Source organism: Miniopterus natalensis, chromosome 11 (genome assembly GCF_054644295.1).
Source record: "Miniopterus natalensis isolate mMinNat1 chromosome 11, mMinNat1.hap1, whole genome shotgun sequence".
NCBI lineage: Eukaryota > Metazoa > Chordata > Mammalia > Chiroptera > Miniopteridae > Miniopterus > Miniopterus natalensis.
This window is the reverse complement of record NC_142091.1, coordinates 27,912,167-27,933,237: the sequence shown is the minus strand read 5'-3', so window position 1 is coordinate 27,933,237 and position 21,071 is coordinate 27,912,167. Positions and strand designations below refer to the sequence as shown.

At 39.2% G+C, this 21,071-nt stretch overlaps 1 protein-coding gene across 2 annotated transcripts in view; it reads left to right on the top strand.

Moving 5' to 3' along the window:
* FOLH1 (folate hydrolase 1) overlaps nt 1–21,071 on the top strand; it is a 47,328-nt gene that overhangs the window by 24,189 nt on the left and 2,068 nt on the right. For both annotated transcript variants that reach the window (XM_087821614.1, XM_087821616.1), the window contains exons 7-18: nt 1,159–1,252; nt 4,204–4,302; nt 4,909–4,994; nt 6,421–6,540; nt 8,197–8,279; nt 9,973–10,036; nt 10,952–11,019; nt 12,330–12,421; nt 13,677–13,767; nt 16,714–16,978; nt 17,256–17,337; nt 20,179–20,271. In XM_087821614.1, coding sequence (XP_087677740.1) covers nt 1,159–1,252; nt 4,204–4,302; nt 4,909–4,994; nt 6,421–6,540; nt 8,197–8,279; nt 9,973–10,036; nt 10,952–11,019; nt 12,330–12,421; nt 13,677–13,767; nt 16,714–16,978; nt 17,256–17,337; nt 20,179–20,271 — 1,237 coding nt within the window. The remainder of the gene's footprint in view (nt 1–1,158; nt 1,253–4,203; nt 4,303–4,908; nt 4,995–6,420; nt 6,541–8,196; nt 8,280–9,972; nt 10,037–10,951; nt 11,020–12,329; nt 12,422–13,676; nt 13,768–16,713; nt 16,979–17,255; nt 17,338–20,178; nt 20,272–21,071) is intronic.

The following is a 21,071-nucleotide window of genomic DNA, read 5'->3' as shown; positions in this document are numbered from 1 at the left end:
TACCCATAAGAAAGAAAGATTCTGTAATCATGTGAAGCTCTTAGTAGATAATTTAAAATTTTGGAGACGAAAAAATCGCTTTTATTTTTCTTAAATCTAAAGAAATGACAAATGCATGTTTTTATTTTGAATTTGAGTTCACATGCACTAAAACTTGCAGATCTTAAGAGTTCAGTTCAATCAACTTAAAAAATTGCATACATCTATGTTAATATAAAATGCAGGACATTTCCACAAGTTGAGAAAGTTCTCTTGTGCTCCTTTCTGGTCTGTTTACACTGCACCCCTCAGAAGCAGCCACTCTCTGATGTCTGTCACTGTTAGTTTGCCTGCTTTGTTTTGTTTTGACCTGCACCTGAGGATATTTTTCACACTGCTTTTCAGAGTGTGGAAGGAGGGGAGAGAGAGAGAAACATTGATGTGAGAGACACATCAACTGGTTGCCTCCCAAAGGCGCCCCAACCAGGGCTGGGGATCGAGCTTGCAATGGATGTATGCTCCCTTGGCCAGAATCGAACCCAGGACCGTTCAGTCTGCAGGCCAACGCTCTAACCACTGAGAAACCCGGCTAGGGCTAGTTTGCCTGGTTTTGAACTTAATATAAAATGAATCAAACAGTATGTATTCTTCTGTGCCTTGCTGCTTTCACGCAATATAATGATTTGAAATGTACCCTTGGTATTGTGTGTGTTAGTAATTTGTTCCTTTTAAATGGCCGAGTGGCATTCTATTGTGGGACTGTCTACTACCCATTGTTCATTCATTCTGCTGTTGACAGACACCTGGACCGTGCCCAGTACTCGGCTAAGATAAATGGGGCTATTATGAGCAATTCGTGCAGGTCTTTTTGCGGGCATATGATATGTTTTCATCGCTCTGGGGCGTAGACTGAGAAGCAGAATTGCAGTGCCACAGTGCACATTTCCGTTTAACATCGCTTTTCAGAAGAGTTATCCAGAGCGACTCTGATTTTACACCCTCAGAAGCAGCGTATGAGTGTTTCAGTCGCTCCACTTCCTGGCTAACATTTGAAACTGTCTGTCTTTTTATTTCAACAATTCTGGTAGATGCAATATGAAAATATGTTTAACATGGCTTACAGAAAACATTCTGAAAAGGATTACGTTTTTAATTAGAAGAATGGTCATCTTTTTTCAGAATATGCTTATCGACGTGAAATCCCAGAGGCTGTTGGCCTTCCAAGTATTCCTGTTCACCCGATCGGATACTTCGATGCACAGAAGCTCCTGGAGTAAGTCTGTAAGAAACAGATGGCACACTTCTCTTTATCGGCAGGCTTCAACTTTTAGGCTTTTATCTCCATTATTTGATACTGAAATTCTCTGAGGTGGGTGAGGCACCCAGTTTTATCACCGTTTTATAGAACAGTGGTCTGTTCTGGAATTTCTTCACATATTGGTATGTGGTCAGTGACAGCCATGAAAATGAGCCTTTCAGATCTCCAGATGCAGGCGGCATGACTAATCCATTGCTCCAGCCACTGTGCTTTGAAACCAATCACCCTGTTTGTGTCAGGGCCGCACTTCCCACAGATGCTCCCAGTCAGTGACTGTGCGTCAGGGATACTACATCAGGCTCTTATGGAAAAGAACAGGACTCATTTTTTTTTTTCTTTTTAATTTATTGGGGTTAATATGAACATCTAGGCTTCAGGTGTAGGTTTCTATGTTGCAAGATCTGTATATTGCACTGTGTGCCCATCACCCAAAGTCACATCTTCTCCCTTCACCATATATTAGGACCCCTTCACACACCCCCAACCCCTCCAAGACCCTTCTGATGGGAAACGTTGGCTCAGGACCCCCCCCACATCCTTGCTCAGCTCGATGCTACCACCCAGCACCCTTTTCTCCTTCCCTTTCTCTTTCCCCCATATCAGACCTGCGTAGCCGCCCGATGGCTTTCTCAGCCTTCCCTGCATCTCTGGCCATTTTCCTCATGGGCCTTTCCGCTAATAAATCTCTCGCTCATCTAATCCTCTAACTGTCTGCTTCTTGGAGGACCTGGAATAACAGAGAGCCATTTCCCTTTCGCTTCCACTTCTATTCCTCTAGCCCCTATGCTTTCATTGTTGAGACGTCTCCCAGTGTGTCCCAGTGGGGCGTTGGAACTCGGTCCCCTTTCCCGCCCTGCTTTCTCCTACCTGCGTGTCCCTTCTTCTGCCTTATCTTTTAGGACTGGAGAGGACACTGGCTTCTGAAAGCAGACTTGCTTGTGGACCACAGTGTCTGGCCAGTCAGTCCCCCTTTTTCTTGGAGGTCAAGATATCCTTCATCTTTTTATTGCAGCGACTGTAAAGAAACTTTATATAACCTAGTGCGGTGCCCTCCTTCCAGGTGAGGAGCTTGACATCAGAGAGTAGGGGGGATCTCTCCGGTTTAAGGGCCCATTAAGAAATAGCACCCTGGACTTCTCCTCTTTGGGACTCAGCTTTACTGCATGGGTTAGAATTCAGGGTTGGGCACAGATTTGTAGGGCTCCATGGATTATGCTTTTGTGTAAACATGTTTATAAATAAATTCTAAATATTCATGATATTTAAAAGATGAAAGTGATTTTAGCATTACTTCCAATAGTGGGAAACTGTAAAGAGCACAAATCTTCAATAATTGATAAGTAGTCAAATACATTACGGGCTATGATAAGTGCTTCAAGCCATTAAAATACATGTTGTACAAGAATATTTAATGATATAGAAACATTCATATGCTATGCCAGTAAGTGAAAAAAGCAGATTTCAAAACAGTGTATATTGTGATTGCAATTATGTAAAAGGAAATACATTCACATAGTTTAAAATTCAAAGGGACTAAAACAGTGTATAGTGTGATTGCAATTATGTAAAAGGAAATACATTTACATAGTTTAAAATTCAAAGGGGTATATAGTAAAAAGTTTCCCTTTTACCCATTTCCACCCCAAAGGCATTCAGTGTTATTAGTACACAATATATCATTGTATAAATATTTTATGTGTAACCAAGCATGTGTATATATTCTTTACTTGCCTTCTATAACTTTTTTGCCTACTTAATTCTTTGCTGTTTCCACTATTGATTATGCTTTTTGCCAATGAAAAACGCCCACTCATATTTCTTGGTGCTTTGTATGTGAAGTTTTATTATAAATAGATAAATGAATTTGATAGTATATTACTTTAAATTATTTTTATTAGCCAGACACCATAGAGATATAGGAAAAAGGAAAGTAAGCATTTATGTGATAGAGAAATTTAAAACAGGACATTACTTACGATTCGTTTTCCATGAGAAGATAATCTTATCGATTGTGTTAGTCTTGGGCATGCATTAGATTCTAGGTCAAGTTGAGCTCCTCGCGTTTTCTCAAATATGTAGGAAGGGAACGAGCACCTGTGTGCAGGCACAGGAAAGGAGGAACCTGATGGTTCCCACTCTCCAGTTTGTCTTGAACGTATTATTTTATCTGCTGCTCTTTAGCAAAGATAAACTTGGTTTCCATGCTCAAATCAAGAAAAAACCAATCCATGTTCCTGGTACGGTGCAGGCGGGTGTGGAGACCTGCAAGAACCCGCATGGTTCCATAAGCATTGGCATCTCTCTTTCTCGGCCCCCGGCTAAGCGTTAACCAGGCCGGTGGCATGTCCTGGCTGGTCTGTCTGAATCCTCTTACCTTTCCAAATTAAAAAAAAAGTGTGAACCTCTGAGGGACTGGGGTTGACGTGAAATCTTTCTTTTGTTCTTCCTCTCTCCCTCATATACATGTGTGAAAGTGCTTTTATGAAGGACGGCCATCCACATATTTTGAATGTATTCATCAGTGGGAGAAACAGCATGATGGGTGCAAAAATCTCGAAAAGTTTGGCATCAAGCTGTGTCCTCAGAGCATGCCCTGGGGAGCACTTTCCACATGGTTTACTGTGGGAAGCTGGTAGCACAGCGTTTGAATTCTTGACAAATACTGGAATCTCAGCTGTGCCTGATCTCGCTGCGCCTCGTGCTCCGCATCTGTGAAGTGGGGCTGACAGCACTGACCTCGTACGCGTCCCGGTGAGGATTTGGAGGGCATATCAGGTGCAGAGCGCTTTGCACCATTGCTGACTCGCAGAAGCTGTGATGGACAGACACCCAAGAAAGCAAGTTCGTTGATATTTTAACTTGTAAGCTCAACGTTTCCTTCAGCTGATACCTTTTGTGTTCAACAGAAAAATGGGTGGAGCAGCACCACCGGACAGCAGCTGGAAAGGAAGTCTCAACGTGCCCTACAACGTGGGACCTGGCTTTACTGGAAACTTTTCTACACAGTTAAGAGACTCTTTTTATTTTAACTCTTTTTAGGGGGAGGAAACTTTGTGTTCTTTCAAGTGGATCAGAGAATGAGGCTGTTACAGGAGGGGGCAACTAGGGTAGTTTCTTTTTCTTAAAAATTTTTTTATTATTAATTTTTAAGGAGAGAGGGAGAAAAAGAGAGAGAAACATCGATGTGAGAGGGAAACATCCAGTGGATGCCTCCTGCACATCCCCTGCTGGGAATCGAGCCCAAAACCTAGGCGTGTGCCCTGACCCAGAATGGAACCGGCAACCCTTGGTGTGTGGGATGATTCCCAACCAACTGAGCCACACTGGCCAGGGCAGAAACCTTTTTTTTTATTTTAAAAAGAAAGCACTTATAGAGGATGACTGGAAAAGTAAAACTTACCTAGTACCAGCAGGAAACAAAATCACAGGTTGAATCACAGGTTGTAATTGGCCAACTGTCCAATTACATCCTTATAATTGGACAGTGGGCCAATGTAAATTTTGCCCATGTACCTTTAGATAACTTTTCAACAGTGATGTCAGATTTAAAAATTGTGGGCGGTAGCCTGTTAACCAGTATTTTCCGAACGTGTTCTTTATGTTTGCATTAGGAAAGTCAAGATGCACATCCATTCCAACAACAAAGTGACAAGAATTTACAATGTGGTTGGAACCCTCAGAGGAGCAGTGGAACCAGGTAAGTTCATCAGCAAAAATCAAGTGAACAGCTCTTCTGTGCCAGGTATGGCTCTGAGCTCTGGGGCTCTCAGGTGAGCAAAGCAAAACCTCATTGTGCCCTAATGGAACTTACATAAGCACAAAATACATAAATATGAGGTAATTTTGTATTGTGATATAAACGGTGGGGCTAGGTTGGCCCGATGACCAAGGCTGGTGATAAAACGTGCAGGCTTTGCTTAGAGGCTCAAGGGAGGAAGGGCAGGGAGAGACGGAGGATTGTAGGTGTTTTCTGGATTTGTTTGCCACGTGGTTTTTCATGGGAATATATCTTCATGATAACTATAAATATCTATATAAAAGATAGCACTCAGAAAATTAAAGTAACCTTGAATTAATGAATTTTTTACATATATATATATTTTTTTAAGCTGATGACATATATGGACACATGTTGTTCATTGGATTTCAGATGACCTGGAGATTAATACATCTTATAAAGAGTCTTACTTCTAGAAATTACTTGGTTATGTATTTTTGCCAAAACAGATCCAATTAAATTGTATATCTTTCTTAAAAGCAGCCAGTGTTTTCCTTCAATAATCAAGGATGTTGATATGCCTCCAATGAAAGCTAAGCAATATATACTGGCTATTGGTTGAATCTTACCTATTCTGGGCCGGCTCTGCTAAGCATTGGGGTGGGGGAGGCTAGGATAAAAAAAGACACCATCTGGGGACAAGTCGCTCACAGCTGGGAGGGGATGTGGTAAATGCTTTTTCAAATATTAAAAGGTTGCCCTGAAGGCTGAGTAGGGAAGCAGTTCCCTGTCCCTGTGGAAAATAGGAATAGTTCATAAAAGGGGGAAACCTTTGACTTGTATCTTGAAAATAAATAGAAGTAGAAAGTGGAGACCTTGGTGTGTGGCCACTGTGTTCTCTTAACCTGAAAGTACTGGAATCAGTGCTAACTAGGCAAGAGAGGAATAATAGAGAATTATGTAAAGATGCGAAGGGGATAATTCAATACTTAATTATCATTACATCCATAGTTATAATTACTGTAATATTATATACTTGCTTGTCACTTTCATATTTTCTTCGTATATCAGAATCAGAACAAATCACCTAATGTGTTTACACACGTGTTCAGAAACCCTGCTATCTTCCTTTGAGTCTTTTTTTAAAAAATAATTATTTGAGAGAGAGAGAGAGGAAAAAAGAGAGAGAAACACTGATGTGTTGTTCCGCTTTTTTGTGCATTCATTGCTTGATTCTTGTGTGTGCCCGACGGGGGCTCGAACCCGCAATCTTGGGGTATCGGGACGACGCTCTAACCAACGGAGCTACCCGGCCAGGGCTCCCTTTGAGTCTTGATGCTGTGTTCAGATGCTCTTGAGGCATTTGCGACGGGCTGTGTTACCAACCTGCAGTAATGCTCCCCAGACAGATACGTCATTCTGGGAGGTCACCGTGACTCGTGGGTGTTTGGTGGCATCGACCCTCAGAGCGGAGCAGCTGTCGTTCACGAAATTGTGAGGAGTTTTGGAATTCTGAAAAAAGAAGGTAAGTTACACAGAGAGTGGAAAGGCCTGCTTCTCCGAGCTCGGTTTAGTCCTTGTTGAGTGAGTGTACAACGCCCCCTCGTAGGTCTGTGTGCAGGGTGGGCTGAGGGGATCCATGGGGACTGTCCTCCGAGCAGCACAGTGCTTAGTAGCAGCGCAGAACAGCTTTCAGTGGACTGTGGCTACATTACTTACGTGGGTTTGTTCACTGTGTTGCTCACTCATGTTTGCATTTATGTAGTAACACATACTTTACTGATATTGATATATTAAAGTGTAATGATGTTGGCTGTCACTCTTGGCAACTAAGAAGATGGAGAAGGTTTCCCTCACAGAGGAGAACACGCCGGAATTAGCCGTCAGCTAAAGCTTCCTGGCCTGGGAGCTGGGAGCAGAAGGTCCTTGGGCTCTTCCCGCCTCATACCTTAGGTCAAGTGTACTGAGTCACCGAGGAGATCAGAGCTTATTCAGAAAAATACTGGTCTTGACTTAATAGGATACTGTCAAAAATGCAGTGTGTGCATTCTCAAACCCCCAGCTTTGGATTGCTGTCCAGGATCCAGGTTTATACTCTTAGTAACGTGACTTCAGTCATTTTAGGATCTTCATGTAAAAACCAGTATAAAATTTAGTTCACATAGTTGCTTTTTAAAATAATTATTATACAATGAGAACAGAAAGCCCACTCTATTGACTGACCCTGCAATCAAGGTGTCTTGGGGCTGTACATGTGATCCATATTTTTTTTAGCAACAATAAAAACAATGGCAAAAAATATAAGTTTCCATGGTGCTTATTTGTTCAGATAAACGGTGTTTTCACATGTGCTATGTTTATAAATACTATTCCACTTAATCCTTCCAACAATCAAGTAGCATTTTTATTTTGTTATTCCTGGTGTACAGATGAAGAGACAGAGGCTCAGTAAGTCTGAATAACTTTCCCTTGGTCATACTGCTAGTAAGTGAAAAAACCAGGGTTTGAAATAAGACCTTTCTTTCACCCTGAGGTCCGTGTTCATGACTCTGAGCCATACTACTTCCCAACTGAATTATGTAATTTTTGTTCTGTTTTCATATATTTTTATTTATTTCAGAGAGAGGAAGGGAGAGAGAGAGAGAGAGAGAGATAGAAACATCAATGATGAGTCATTGATCGCCTGCCTCCTGCACACCCCCTGTTGGGGATCGAGCCCGAAACCCGGGCATGTGCCCTGACCGGGAATCAAACCACAATCTCCTTGATCATAGGTCAATGCTCAACCGCTGGGCCACACCGGCTGGGCTGAATTCTGTAGTTTTCAGTAGCAGCAGACACTGGTGGTGTTGACTGAGCTTCTGTGGACGAATCCTGGCAGAGTTCAGTGAAATCATACAACCAGCTGACACTGAACAATCACTTGATGCCAGAACAACAAACAGGAAGAGTTGTCAAGGATTTTTCTGTTTGATCTGCAATCAGAACACAGGCCACATCTAACCCTTTCTTCCGCTCTAGGCAGCTGCGGGTCACAGATGGTTTCCCATGCATAGCCAATCATTCTAAACCTGAACAAGCGATGCTTTTGTTTGTTGTTGTTTTTCCTGTTGGGCTTGGCAATGTCTTGGGTATATTGTGCATTTTTTTCAGCACTTATATGCATATACATATATTTTAGGATGGAGGCCTAGAAGAACAATTTTGTTTGCAAGCTGGGATGCAGAAGAATTTGGTCTCCTTGGTTCTACTGAGTGGGCAGAGGTTAGTTGACCATTTGCCACAATGTATATTTTTATAAGAAAGCAGTTCAGGCCTGATTCTCAAGGATGTAAAATTAACAAGTGAATCCAGTGAGAAAATAGTCAAACTTTTTTCCAAAAATCTGAAACAACACATCCTTGTTCAAAAATCAGCAATAAGAATATCTTTGTCACTGAAGAACTAAGTTCCATTTGAACATTTCAGAGCCAGTTAATGTCTATTGTCAAAATAACTTTATTTTCTGGGAGTGTGATAGGAACTACGTAAACTCAGTAGAAACCAAACAGAAAAATAAACATCATGTTTCTATTACCCTTTCCCAAATTAGCTCCTAAAGCTAACCACATTTAAATGCCACCTGAGCTTGTGCTGGCCAGTTTGTCTCGGTGGTTAGAGCATCAGTCCGTCGACTGAAGGGTCCTGGGTTCGATTCGTGCCAAGGGCAGATACCTCAGTTGCAGGCTCAATCCCCACCAGGGCGCTTGTGAGAGGCAACCAACTGATGTGTCTCTCACACCAATGTTTCTCTCTCTTTCCCTCTCCCTTCCACTCTCTGAAAAGCAATGGAAAAATTATCCTCAGGTGAGGATTGAAAAATTGATAAATAACTAGCCCCTGAGCTTGAGTAGTAAGATGTACCTTTCACACTCACCTTCTTTGTATCATAATGACCTGCTCCAAATTAAATGATGCTAAAAGTGAGGCATGAAGTCTCACGGCAGAATATTTACTAGGTCCCTTGGAAAGTCATTTTACTTGCACGTATTGTTGGCTTTGTATAATAGAGGCATTAGCTGTAAATATATGCGACGCTGACACTTATTCCATTAACTTCCAGTCATGTAGTAAATATTTATTTGGCTCCTATTATACTCCAGAAATTATGAGAAGCCCTGTAACCTTCAGTTTTCTCTGGGGGTGGGGTGGGGGGCGGAGAAAATAGTACTTCTGTAGGCAAGAAAGGTTTATTTTGGCATCAGGAAGAGCCTAAATATGTTGAGGTTGTGATTTGTCTTTTTCAAACTATTTTCATCACCTAGAGTTGCATTTTTTTTCTGGTTTCTTTCTTATATTCAAGATGCTTAGGGAATTGTATGTGTAAGGGATTCAGAATCCACTTGATGTCTCAAAAAACACACTTCCTTTTGTTTGAAAACGGCAGTGATCAATGTTGACCAGTAGGTGGTGGCATCCTACAGGAGAACTTCATGTTTCAGGGTATACAGGCCTTATTGAAATTTACATATTGTTTTTAATGGATATATTTGAAATTACTCATTTCCTGTCAATCAGGCAAGATTCTGTACTTAAATAATGAGATATTCATGAGAAGACTTCCACTGAAAAGATCTCTTAGGTCGTTCATATTTGCTAAGAGAATTTCTTGAAGGATAAGCTATAGTATGGTTAAGAAATGAACATCCTTTTACCAGATTAAGAATGTGGACAGTTTTAGCTTACATTTTAGTCTTAAAAACGTTTTACTTGTTATGCTTACCAATAACTTTTGAGATTCAAATAATTCAAGTAAGTTTTATTTCAAACAAATAATTCTGACAATCTTACATGTCAAATTTGTGGATAACGTGGGCCAGCTTAATTCCGAAATCTGCACACAGTTAATGTAGATGCGCATTTTTTCAGGGGGAGGTTATGGCTATATGTTTACGCATTTCTTTCTTTCACATTATAGGAGAATTCCAGACTCCTGCAGGAGCGTGGTGTGGCCTATATTAATGCTGATTCTTCTATAGAAGGTGAATATCATTGGTCTTATAGGAAAAGATGTGATCACGGTAGTAGGAGCACTTTAGTCCTAATTATGCGCTAATCAGGAAGGCAGGTTGATTGGCGTGTGCTTGGGGAAGGTGTGATGCTTTGTCGGGCCCCTGCCCTTGGCGCACAGCAGCCGTGAGCCCCCGAGTGCTCACTGGGGAAAGCTGCACTCTTTTTGGTTTCATCTGGCAGATTACCTGGTATAGGGTAGGAATTCAGTAAATACGTATTGAATGAATAAGTAAATCATGGAACTAAAGATTTCAATGATTTTACAGTGGGGTAGCAAAAAAGGTATGATTTTTTTGTTGTTGTTCCCAGACTAATGGATGTTTGTTTTTATTTATTTAAAACATTTTTTTCAATTACAGTTGACATGCAATATTATATTAGTTTCAACATAGTGTACTACATAGTGGTTAGACATTTATATAACTTGCTAAGTGGTCCCCCTAATAAGTCCAGTACCCACCTGGCACCATACATAGTTATTACAACGTTATTGACTATATCCCCTGTGCTGTTCTCTCAACCCCCTTAAAAAATTTTTTTAAAAATTTTATTATTATTTTTTATATATCTTTATTGATTTCAGAGAGAGGAAAGGAGAGGGAGAGAGGGAAATAGAAACATCAATGATGAGAGAGTCGTTGATCGGCTGCCTCCTGCATGCCCCCGACTCGGGATCAAGCTCCCAACCTGGGCATGTGCCCTGACCAGGAATCGAACCCCGATCTCCTGGATCCTAGGTCAGTGCTCAACCGCTGAGCCACGCCCAGCCGGGCAGGACTCAGGTTTTACAAAGATCATTCTGGCTAAGGCGTTAGGACTAGTCCTTGAATGAAAGAATAAATTGAAGGCATGAAATAAAATATAATCTAACTTCTGTCTTTCAGGAAACTACACTCTGAGAGTCGATTGTACTCCACTGATGTACAGCTTCGTGTACAACCTGACAAAAGAGGTACAAAATTTACACTAATTTTTTACCCCCTTTTCCTGACCTCCTGACCTGGGCTCCGATCCTCTGAGCCCTACTGGGCTGGGCTGACAGCTAAAGTTCTCCTAATCCTCGCAGCACTCGAGGTACTGAACTTGGTGGAGAGGTGATGCCTGAGTCCTAAAGAACAGGCGACACTTCTCCTTCGTTTCCTGCCCATAAATGCACTGTTCCTGAAGTTAGTCATAATGAACGACTTTTGGACTTGGCAGATTTTCCTTGTTACTGCTAATTACCTGATTTGCATTGGAAAGGAAAAAAAGACTTGCGTATTTAATAGAATTACTAATTGAAATGTAATTACCAAGATAAACATAATATCTCCATTCAGGTAGGGACTTGAAGTAAGCTTTAAATGTCACTAAGCTTTGGCTTCACAAGCATCGAATTTAACCTTATAACTTAGCATTTCCTGTAGGGATAGAAAAAGTAAATTTGAAAAATGTCTGTTCATGTTGTTCCCTAAGAGCTCCATCATTTGCCTGCAGTTTGGTCAATTTCCATGAAATGTATAACATTTCAAACCAGGCTACTTTAGCGAGTTCCCAGCGTTCCTGTAACTTGAGGTAAATGCTACGGAAACCTGGCGGTTCTGTTTGTTTTCTGGACAGCTGGCGCCCTGGGGTTAGCGCAGAAACGCTCCTCTCTAGGTCAGGCCTGAAACGATGTGATGCTTGACTATTTTCAGTTTTGTTTTATTATGTTTTGTTTGTTTCAACTTTTAGTGGTGAACTGAGAATTTAGTCATGTTTTTACACTATTCCAGGTTTGCACTTCTTAGAATAAATGGAGTGATACTGTCCGATATACCAAAGTGTTGTGTAAATGTATAAGCTTGAGTAAAATTATTTTGTTCCTATATATATATATATATATAGTTGTTGTTCTTGTTGTTAATCTTCACCAGAGGATTTTTCCCCCCCCATTGATGTTTTTAGAGAGAGTACAGGGCGGGGGAGAGAGAGAGAGCGAGAGAGAGAAACATCAATTGGTTGCCTCCCGTATTCGCCCTGACTGGGGATCGAACCTGAAACCTAGGTACGTGCCCTGATCTGGAATCGAACCCACAACCTTTTTGGTGTGCCGGATGATGCTCCAACGAACGCAGCCACCGCCAGGGTGCTTCCCTTGTTTTGCTGAATATAGTTTAGGTATTTATTCCCTGGTTAGTGAACATCTAGATTTTAAAACTCTCCCTCCCTCTCCCTCTGCCCCCTCCCTCTCCTTTTCCCTCAACGGCCCTCTCTCCCCCTCTCCCTTTTTCACTTGTGTAGCTCCAGAGTCCTGATGAAGGCTTTGAAGGCAAATCTCTCTATGAGAGCTGGAATAAAAAAAGTCCTTCAGCAGAGTTCCTTGGCATGCCCAGGTAAGCAATAAAACAAGCAAACAGACAAAACTCTCTACTGAATTTAATATGGGATTGTGTTGGAAATAAAAAGGTATTTTCTTTCAATCATTAATAATAAAAATTTAATTTTTCAAAATTCTCTAACATCTGATAAAGGAAAAGTGGTGTTGAGGTTCTCAAATAAAATATTGCTATGTATTTTGAAGGTAAATCTGTAGGCCATCACAAAATGCTTCCCTTTTGAGTAGGTAATATATACATATGGTACATAAATCAAAGGTCATAATGGTGGAAAGTAAGTCCCTGTCATATTTCTGTCCCCTAGTCACTCTATAAATTATCTTTTTTTCTGAACATATGCAATTAACAAATAATTTATTTACTATAAAAAATATATAGACACTATTTCAGTTTTGGTTGTGTAAACCAAAATTAATTTTAGACTGTAATAGAAAATAAAAAGCATTTATTTGAGTAAAAAGGACCTGCAGTCCTAAGGGCTTTAAGGGTAGAGATTTTAGGGGAGGGTCTCAATGGAATATTCAGCAGCTTTCCAGGCATGTCCTTTCAGGGTCGAGGCCTCCACTGATGGATTAGTAGGCACCAGGGCAGGGGGTCATTGGTCAATGCAGCTGGTCCTGAGGTCAGCCGTGGCATCACTTGCCTGGTTTTGCTGCTGTTCGGGGCCTGGAGCTGAAATACAACTGAGGCCTAGATATTATCTCTAGGGAGGAAAGGTCAGGGGGTGGGTCCAAACCGAGTGTCCAGCAATATGCTAGAGGAGGAAAGGTCACCCTGGGGATGAGGTCCCACCCTACGATTGTCCGTTGCTAGGCATCTGGGGCTTTCCACCCTGGTGACCTTCTGTACCTGGCCCGTCATCCTTGCTCTGCTCATGTCTGTCCAGCTGCCTACCACAGAATCTAATGCTGTCTCCAGGTCTATAGTGTCAGTACTGAGTTGAATTGTAGGACACCCAGTTGGTTTCCTGAAGAATTGCTTGTTGTTGGTGTGGGGATAATCCCCCTCCACTCATTGGAATTGGGTCCAGGAACCCAAGAGAACAATGGTCACCCTACTCAAAATATGCTTGTAGTAGGTATTTTGTGATCAGAACTGATACTTCTCTCAAATTTTTTTCTGCATGTCTAGGGCGAGATACATCTAATAATTATATTTAGTGTTTAGTATGGTAAGAATGGAGTTTAATTAATCTTTAATCTGTACCCGATGAAGAAATTACTCAAATAATCCTGAATTTTATTCCTAAAAGGATTAACAAGTTGGGATCTGGTAATGATTTTGAGGTGTTCTTCCAAAGACTCGGAATTGCTTCAGGCAGAGCACGGTATACTAAAAATTGGGTAAGTCTATCCATAAGTACTTCAGAGTCATTTATGAATATATTTTAGCTAAACAAACCATTCTGAATCAGGAAAAGTGACTGAAGCACTAGAGGGAAAAGGAATTTGAAGCAGAAGAGAGAAGTCTCAGTGGTTGACATGGTGCTACTCCTGGGGACAGTTGCTGCATCTGGTGTCCTGAGCCTTGTAACTTGAATTTCCATGTGCTCCCTTAAATATATTTTCTGTTTCATTTATTGGTATTGCATTCACCCAGTTATTTAAACTCAAAATGTAGGAATTGTCTTTGACTCCTCTCTACCCATCCTTATTCAAAATTGATCTCAGGACCTGCAAATATTTGAATTTTTATCTGATTATGTTTCCAGTCATTAAACATGAAAGTTAAAATAACGAATGGCATAATGAACAATGAACAGATATACATTATGGTTTTTTTAATCGTTGTTGCTGATAATAATGTAAATTTTATAGTTTTTACTTTTATGAAAGTAACATAAGTATATAGTTCATAAAATGCCACGTAGTGCTAGAAAATTTTATAATGAAAAACAGTGGTTCCCTTATCCCACTTTCAAACTTGCCCCACCTTTGATTCTGTTCAGCAGATTAAAATTCTTTCAACTAATCAGTTTTATGTATTATCCGTTTACTTCTCTCTGGGGAAGACAGGCATTCAGTTTTGTTATGTTGCTTCTTCTCTCAACCCCCCAATATTAACCTTCACCACATTTTCTCAGAATGTAGTTGCACTGTACTTGATTAGAACACCTTTATTTTTTCCCCTCCATGTATCCGTGGCTAATTTACCGCCATCTCTTCCCTATCCAGACACATCAGGTGATCTGGCAGATTTCATTATCCCCCGTGGGGGCTCCTCTCTGGCTCCCCTGGGTTCTCTGGTGGTTCTCTCTGCCTGTAGCACAGCCCTTGCCTGTGACATTTCCCTTCCCGGGGAAATCTGAGAGTACCTGCATTTATCTCCTGTATTGGATCTTCTGTTTTCTGGATTTTGTTTCTTCCTATTTCTTGTATACTCTGTACTTTTTTTGGAGCACATCCTTCAAGAACTTCTTGAAAAGGGTGTATGACAGCTAAAGACCTTGCATGTCTGAAAATGTTATTTTTGCCACACACAATTCCTCCATAGTTTGGCTGGGTACAAAACTTCTGGTTGAAAAAATCCTGTACCCTCAGAAATTTGAACTCACGGCTTCACTGTTTTCCAGACTTCAGGATTTCTGTTGAGATTTTCGGGCCATAAACCCAGTTCTTCTGTCTCTGATTTTTTCTTTTTTAATATATCTTTATTGATTTCATAGAGAGGAAAGGAGAGGGATAGAGAGATAGAAACATCAATGATGAGAAAGTCATTGATCGGCTGCAGCCCACAACCCGGGCATGTGCCCTGACCGGGAATCAAACCCCCATCGCCTGGATCCTAGGTCGACGCTCAACCGCTGAGCCACGCCTGGCCGGGCAGTCTCTGATATTTTTTAAAAGAAGGTTTTAGTATCTTTTCTTTATGACTTGGTCATCCTTGTTATACACATATACCTTGGTGATGCCATTTTTCTTACGCTGGGCTGTACACAAAATGGGCTCTTCTGCCTGGAAACCTGTGTCTTACAGTTGGAAGAAATGTATTTTCTTTTATTACTTCTTCCCTCTTTCCTCACTTTTGAACTATTATTAGTTCAGCAGTTGAGGATCTTGTTTTATTGATCTTCTTTTGTTTCTACCTGTGTCTTTTTCTACTTTCTGAAATATTTTTCTCAACTCGGTCGCTCATTTTTTATTGACATCTTTTTTTTATTAAGATTCCCTCCATTTCCTGCAGCACCTCCTTACTCTGAGTTTATTTTAGCTTGTATGCTTTGTCTTTATCTTTCAAGTTAACTTTAGATGCCTGGTCATCTTTAGCAATCTGTTATTTAGGACAGAGACCATAAAAAGCTGATTCACGGCCTACTTGTGGAATGGGAAGCTCCACAGGAGAGTGACTGAGGATGCCTGTTCTAGTTGCGTGGTTGGGAGCCAACCAACATTGATCATTTATAGGTCTTTTCTCCTGGACCAGCTGCTATTTCCAAAAAGGAAATCTTTAATCTCCTACCATTGGGGTAGGAAGTAAGGCTGGATTAGGTAGGGTAGTGACGAGGGTAGATTTTAATATTATCTACATTTTACCTTCAAGAAAACTGCATCCAAGACAGGTTAATAACTTTTGGGTTACTAACCATCTAAAATTATTTGGCGACAAGTCCTAAGCGTGGATTCAAACTCTGACAGGCTGATTCCAGAGTCTCAGTCTTTTCAACACACTATATATAGTGTTATTTTATATCAGTTTTTTAAAATGCAGCTAAAAAAAATTAGGCAAAAGGCATAAATCAGCAGTTCACAGTTTGAAAAAAATCTTTCCCTCTTGCCTCTTGGGTGCATTCTTGGTTTCTTATACCTGTCCTAACCTTCCTTCTCTCTCCTTAGTGAGATTTGGGTCCACTCCTGAAATCCTTAATGCTCAGACTCTGTAGCACATTGCTTGTAGGGAATCATTCATGGAATTTCAGTCATTTTGTCTACCCATTCTGTCTTCTTAAATTTTCACTCAAATGTAACATATCCTTTCTCTGTGTGAGAAGCATTTCCACGTCTCCTGTACTCTTAAAGGCAAGACTGTTAGGCCTTCCCAAAATAATTTTCATAATATCATTGATGTTACATACAGATATTTTTTCATTAGTAAAAACCTGGGACAGGTTTTACTATAATAGTAACCCTTTTGTAAGTGGCTTATTGAGGTACTTAAATGCTTTACTTTATTCATCACTGACCAAAATAGTCTCACTAATGTTTATAGTAAATAGGGGACTATGTATTTGATTGTAAGCTATCTTACAAGGATATATTCTGTTCTTTGTTGTTGTGTGTGTGTTTTTATAGGCAATAAACAAATTCAGCAGCTACCCACTGTATCACAGTGTCTATGAAACATACGAATTGGTGGAAAAGTTTTATGATCCAGCTTTTAAGTATCACCACACGGTGGCCCAGGTCCGAGGAGGGATGGTATTTGAACTGGCCAGTTCCCTGGTGCTCCCTTTTGACTGTCGAGATTACGCTGTAGTTTTAAGAAAGTATGCTGAGAAAATCTACAATATTTCAATGAAACATCCGCAAGAAATGAAAACATACCAGGTGTCATTTGGTATGCTGTGCTCCCTCTTTCAGAATTCATTATCTGCATGTTTCTGTGAATCTCTAAAATATGATCACCTACCTTAGGTCCATTTATTATTTATTGCTGTTCCATATGATTAAATATTTTGTTTAATTCTATAAATGCATTTTTTACTTCACTCATGCTCATCTTATAATATACAAAATATAAATACCTTGTAAAATACAAAGAAGAACAGCTTAGTTTATTGTTCCCTTTGCTTAAGCTATAGAACAATGCCATTAGGTCCTAATTTCTCTTTCAGATTCATTATTTTCTGCAGTGAAGAACTTTACAGAAATTGCTTCTAAGTTCAGTGAGAGACTCCAAGACTTGGATAAAAACAAGTATGTTCTCCATATACAAGTTGGTAGTGTAATAGGTATAATTAAGAGGAGATGCAAATTGACGTCTTTGCTGAAATATCTTTGCAGGATTTTGCTGTTTCTGCCCCTCCACTCTAATGCATACAGGGCCACCGTATCTCAGGGACCTATTCTGACGTTCTGAGTGGCAACTGTGCTGCTGAGAAGTGCTGGTGCCTCCTTTACTACTAACTCATTCATACAAAATCCCCACCTTAACACTGAAGGGCCTCCACTATGTGACCAGAGCTTTCTCCAGCTTTCTCTCTTTTCTTTCAGTATCTGACCATCACACTTCAACCAAACTCCCTTATTCCTAGGACACGCCTTCTTTCTCCCTCTTCTTAACGTCATTACCTCCACAAAGAGTTCTTTTCTTCCACTTCCACCTGGGAAAATTCTGTTTATCAGGAATAACAAATATTGTAAAGCCATTATTCTAGGGTTAATTCTTTATAAAGTCACAAAAATAAAACATAATTTGAACAGATTTTTAAGATGGGAGAAAAAATAATGTGAGGATATTAAGAGAGGGTGAACATCTACTTTATATTAAATATATTATGGTGATACAAATATCAAATGCTTGGGGACTGATGCAAGAATACATAGAAAGATAAGAGCAGACAGTCTTACAAGCTAGTGAGATATAAGGATGTATTTGTAAGGAAGGATATAAAAAAATGGGGAAAGAAAGACATATTCAAAAATAATGCTGTATAAGCTTTTTTAGGCACCTGACAAAAAAGCGAATTCAAAGTGTGATCTTACATTGTATGCAAACATAAGCAACAGGTGTGGGAAAATTTTTTACTAAACATTGAAATTTCGTGGAAGTGAAATTTCAAGTTCAGAAGCAATGGGGAAATGATAGTGTGAGCAGATTTGAGAACATGGCAGTGGTTAATAATATGAAAATTAATTGTCAAAAACAAAGATAAAAGAGTGGGAAACCTCTTCCAAAGTCCCTGAGGGACAGCCTGTCTCCTCACTAGGGCCGAGAGGACCGGGCCAGGGAGCTCCCACTGTCCTCAACAAGACTTCTTTCTGAAAAAGAAAAACTCGGGAAACCTCATTTTCAGCAAATTTGGAAAGGGGGTAATATAGACATCATAAAAATATTTTTTTGAAAATTGATAAGAAAATCCAAAAGATCAAAGTTGGAAATACTGGCATTGGACAAGATAAACAAATCTAAAAGAGGATTCTACCTGTACAGAAACAGATACAAAAAATATTCAAATTCATTAATTCAAAACTACAAATGAAAATAGTTATTCTATTTGCATATCAAGTCAGTAACTATTTAAAACTTGGTTGTAGCCCATTGCTACAGGCTGTTGACTGAAGCATTGTGAATTGTTTTAACCTTTTGAAAAATATGAATACATATTGCTAAAGTTTTAAGAGCCATCACATCGTTCTTACACTTTTTTTTTTGCTGTAGTATTTCTTTTTCTTGTATCTTTTTAAGAGTCTGAAGTTTGAAAGGGAAAAAAAGGCTTCTCAGAAAAAAATATGAGTTATAATACAAAATAATTAAAAATAATCTTAATACCTAAGAAGAAAGAAATTCCTAAAAAAATTAGATGTCCACCAATTAAAACATTTTGTAAACATTAAAATTGATGATTATAAAAGAAATATGGTAAGATATTTATAATAAAATACAAAGTAAACAAAAAACATACAAATTTAAATACAGTTGATTACATTTTTGTTGAACAAACACGGAGAAAAAGTAAACCAATTTGTGTAATAATTGTGTTATCCTGGGCTGATTATGGAGATTTTTTTCTTATACTTTATAATCCTTTCCAAATTTTTTACATATATAAAAAAAAAGTCAACAATGAGAAAGAAATTTTAAAGAGATCCCCAAACACCATATATTCTATGAAGCTGATTTTCTATTCTTAAAATGGTGATTTTTCTCCCTCTGGCAAACTACGTATGGCTCAGATATGGCTTTCAGGGACACTCAGCCTTCCCCTCCTTGAGTTATTTCTGTATTTGTTTTATTTGCTCTAAATGATACTTGAGGTACAGTTTGTGTCTCTGTGTTATATTTACAAATTCTGAGCACCTAGAGCAGTGCAGTGCATGTCACAATAGTAAATGGTGGCTCAACTAAATGAAACTGGATGCCAAACTTCTCCACTAAAACGGAAGTCTGAGGAGGAGACACTTTCTGAATCCTGCTTCCCTTGAATCGGTTCCTTGACCCATCAAAGGATACAGTGTTGGCTCCTTGGTACCTTCACGTGCACATAGTATTCAACCTGAAGACCTATAGTTCTGCAGTCTCCCCAGGGGAGCCAGCTTGCTTCTGGAGAGAAAAGATCCCGTTTACATAACTCTGGTGCTCTGAGCATCCCCCCCCCCCCCCCAGGGTTAGTTCAAATTGAATCTCTCTGTGTAAGGAATGTTCAGTGGTTTTCATTGGTAGCCACAAGATCAAAAAGAGACAGAGAGAGAGGTGTGTGCGTGTTGGAATTACTCTCATGAGTAGATTAATAGGATACCTAAGATGAAAAAGTCTTGCCTATGTTTAAATACCTTGGTTTATCAATTAATTATTATTTCAATACAAAGAAACGTTACTATCATTTTCCCCATTGGCATATGTAACTGTTTCTGTGGTTTTATAAGCCTCAGCAAAATAGTATTTTATAGAATTTTAAAAATGTAACTATATTATTCTTAATGTGAAAGTATAGGAATTTAAAATACATTAGCATTGTTTAGTTTTGATCTAAATTTTGTTTGCTAGGTAATGCACGCATTTTCATGATGTTATAACTGAATTCATTTCCTTTTTAGCCTAATATTATTGAGAATTATGAATGATCAACTGATGTTTCTGGAACGAGCATTTATTGATCCGTTAGGGTTACCAGACAGGCCTTTCTACAGGTAAGGAGGAAAATAGCTCATTATACTAGCATTTCTATTTTTTGCACTGTAGAAAAATTATAATTGATTTCTTGCAAGTAGAAAATGTTAAAATACTTATAGTATATGATATATTTTTTTTTCTTCATATAATATGGTAACTGTGTATCTTTCTTTTTAGTATCTTGTTTCTAATTATAAAAGAATATATGTTCATTGTAAGAAACTTAAAAGATCCAGAAAGTCACAAAGAGAAAATAAAAGTCTTCTCCATTTCATCAGTCAGATATAAAATCATGTTTATATTTTAATGTATGTCATTTTAGCCCTTCTCTTATTTTAAATATATTTGTGTTTATGTATACACATAAGACATAATGAATATACTGGTGGAAAACGTAGGTTTACAGTTGTAATACAAATAAATAATACAATAATTAATAAATAATAATATAATAAAAAACCTGTTTTACATACTCATAACTGTAAAGCTACTTTTTCCAACTCCTGTATTTATATATAAATATATACAATTTCTAATATAATATAATTTACTCACTCTCTTAATGTTGACATTAGGTTTTGTTTTTCTAATTTTGACAGATGCAATTATTTCTGTCCCCAGGTTGGTCCTACTAAGTGTTGCAGAATGAATTAAACATTGGCCATCAGAAATGGCCCCATCTTTCCGATTAGAGATTATCAAAGGGTTGGAATTGGAAGTAAGGGCGTTATCCAGACAGGGTGACTGGCTCACCAATGGCAGCATGGTTGTGCCTCTTTTCTTCTTTACTTTTTTACTTTGGAGCGTGTCCTTCCTT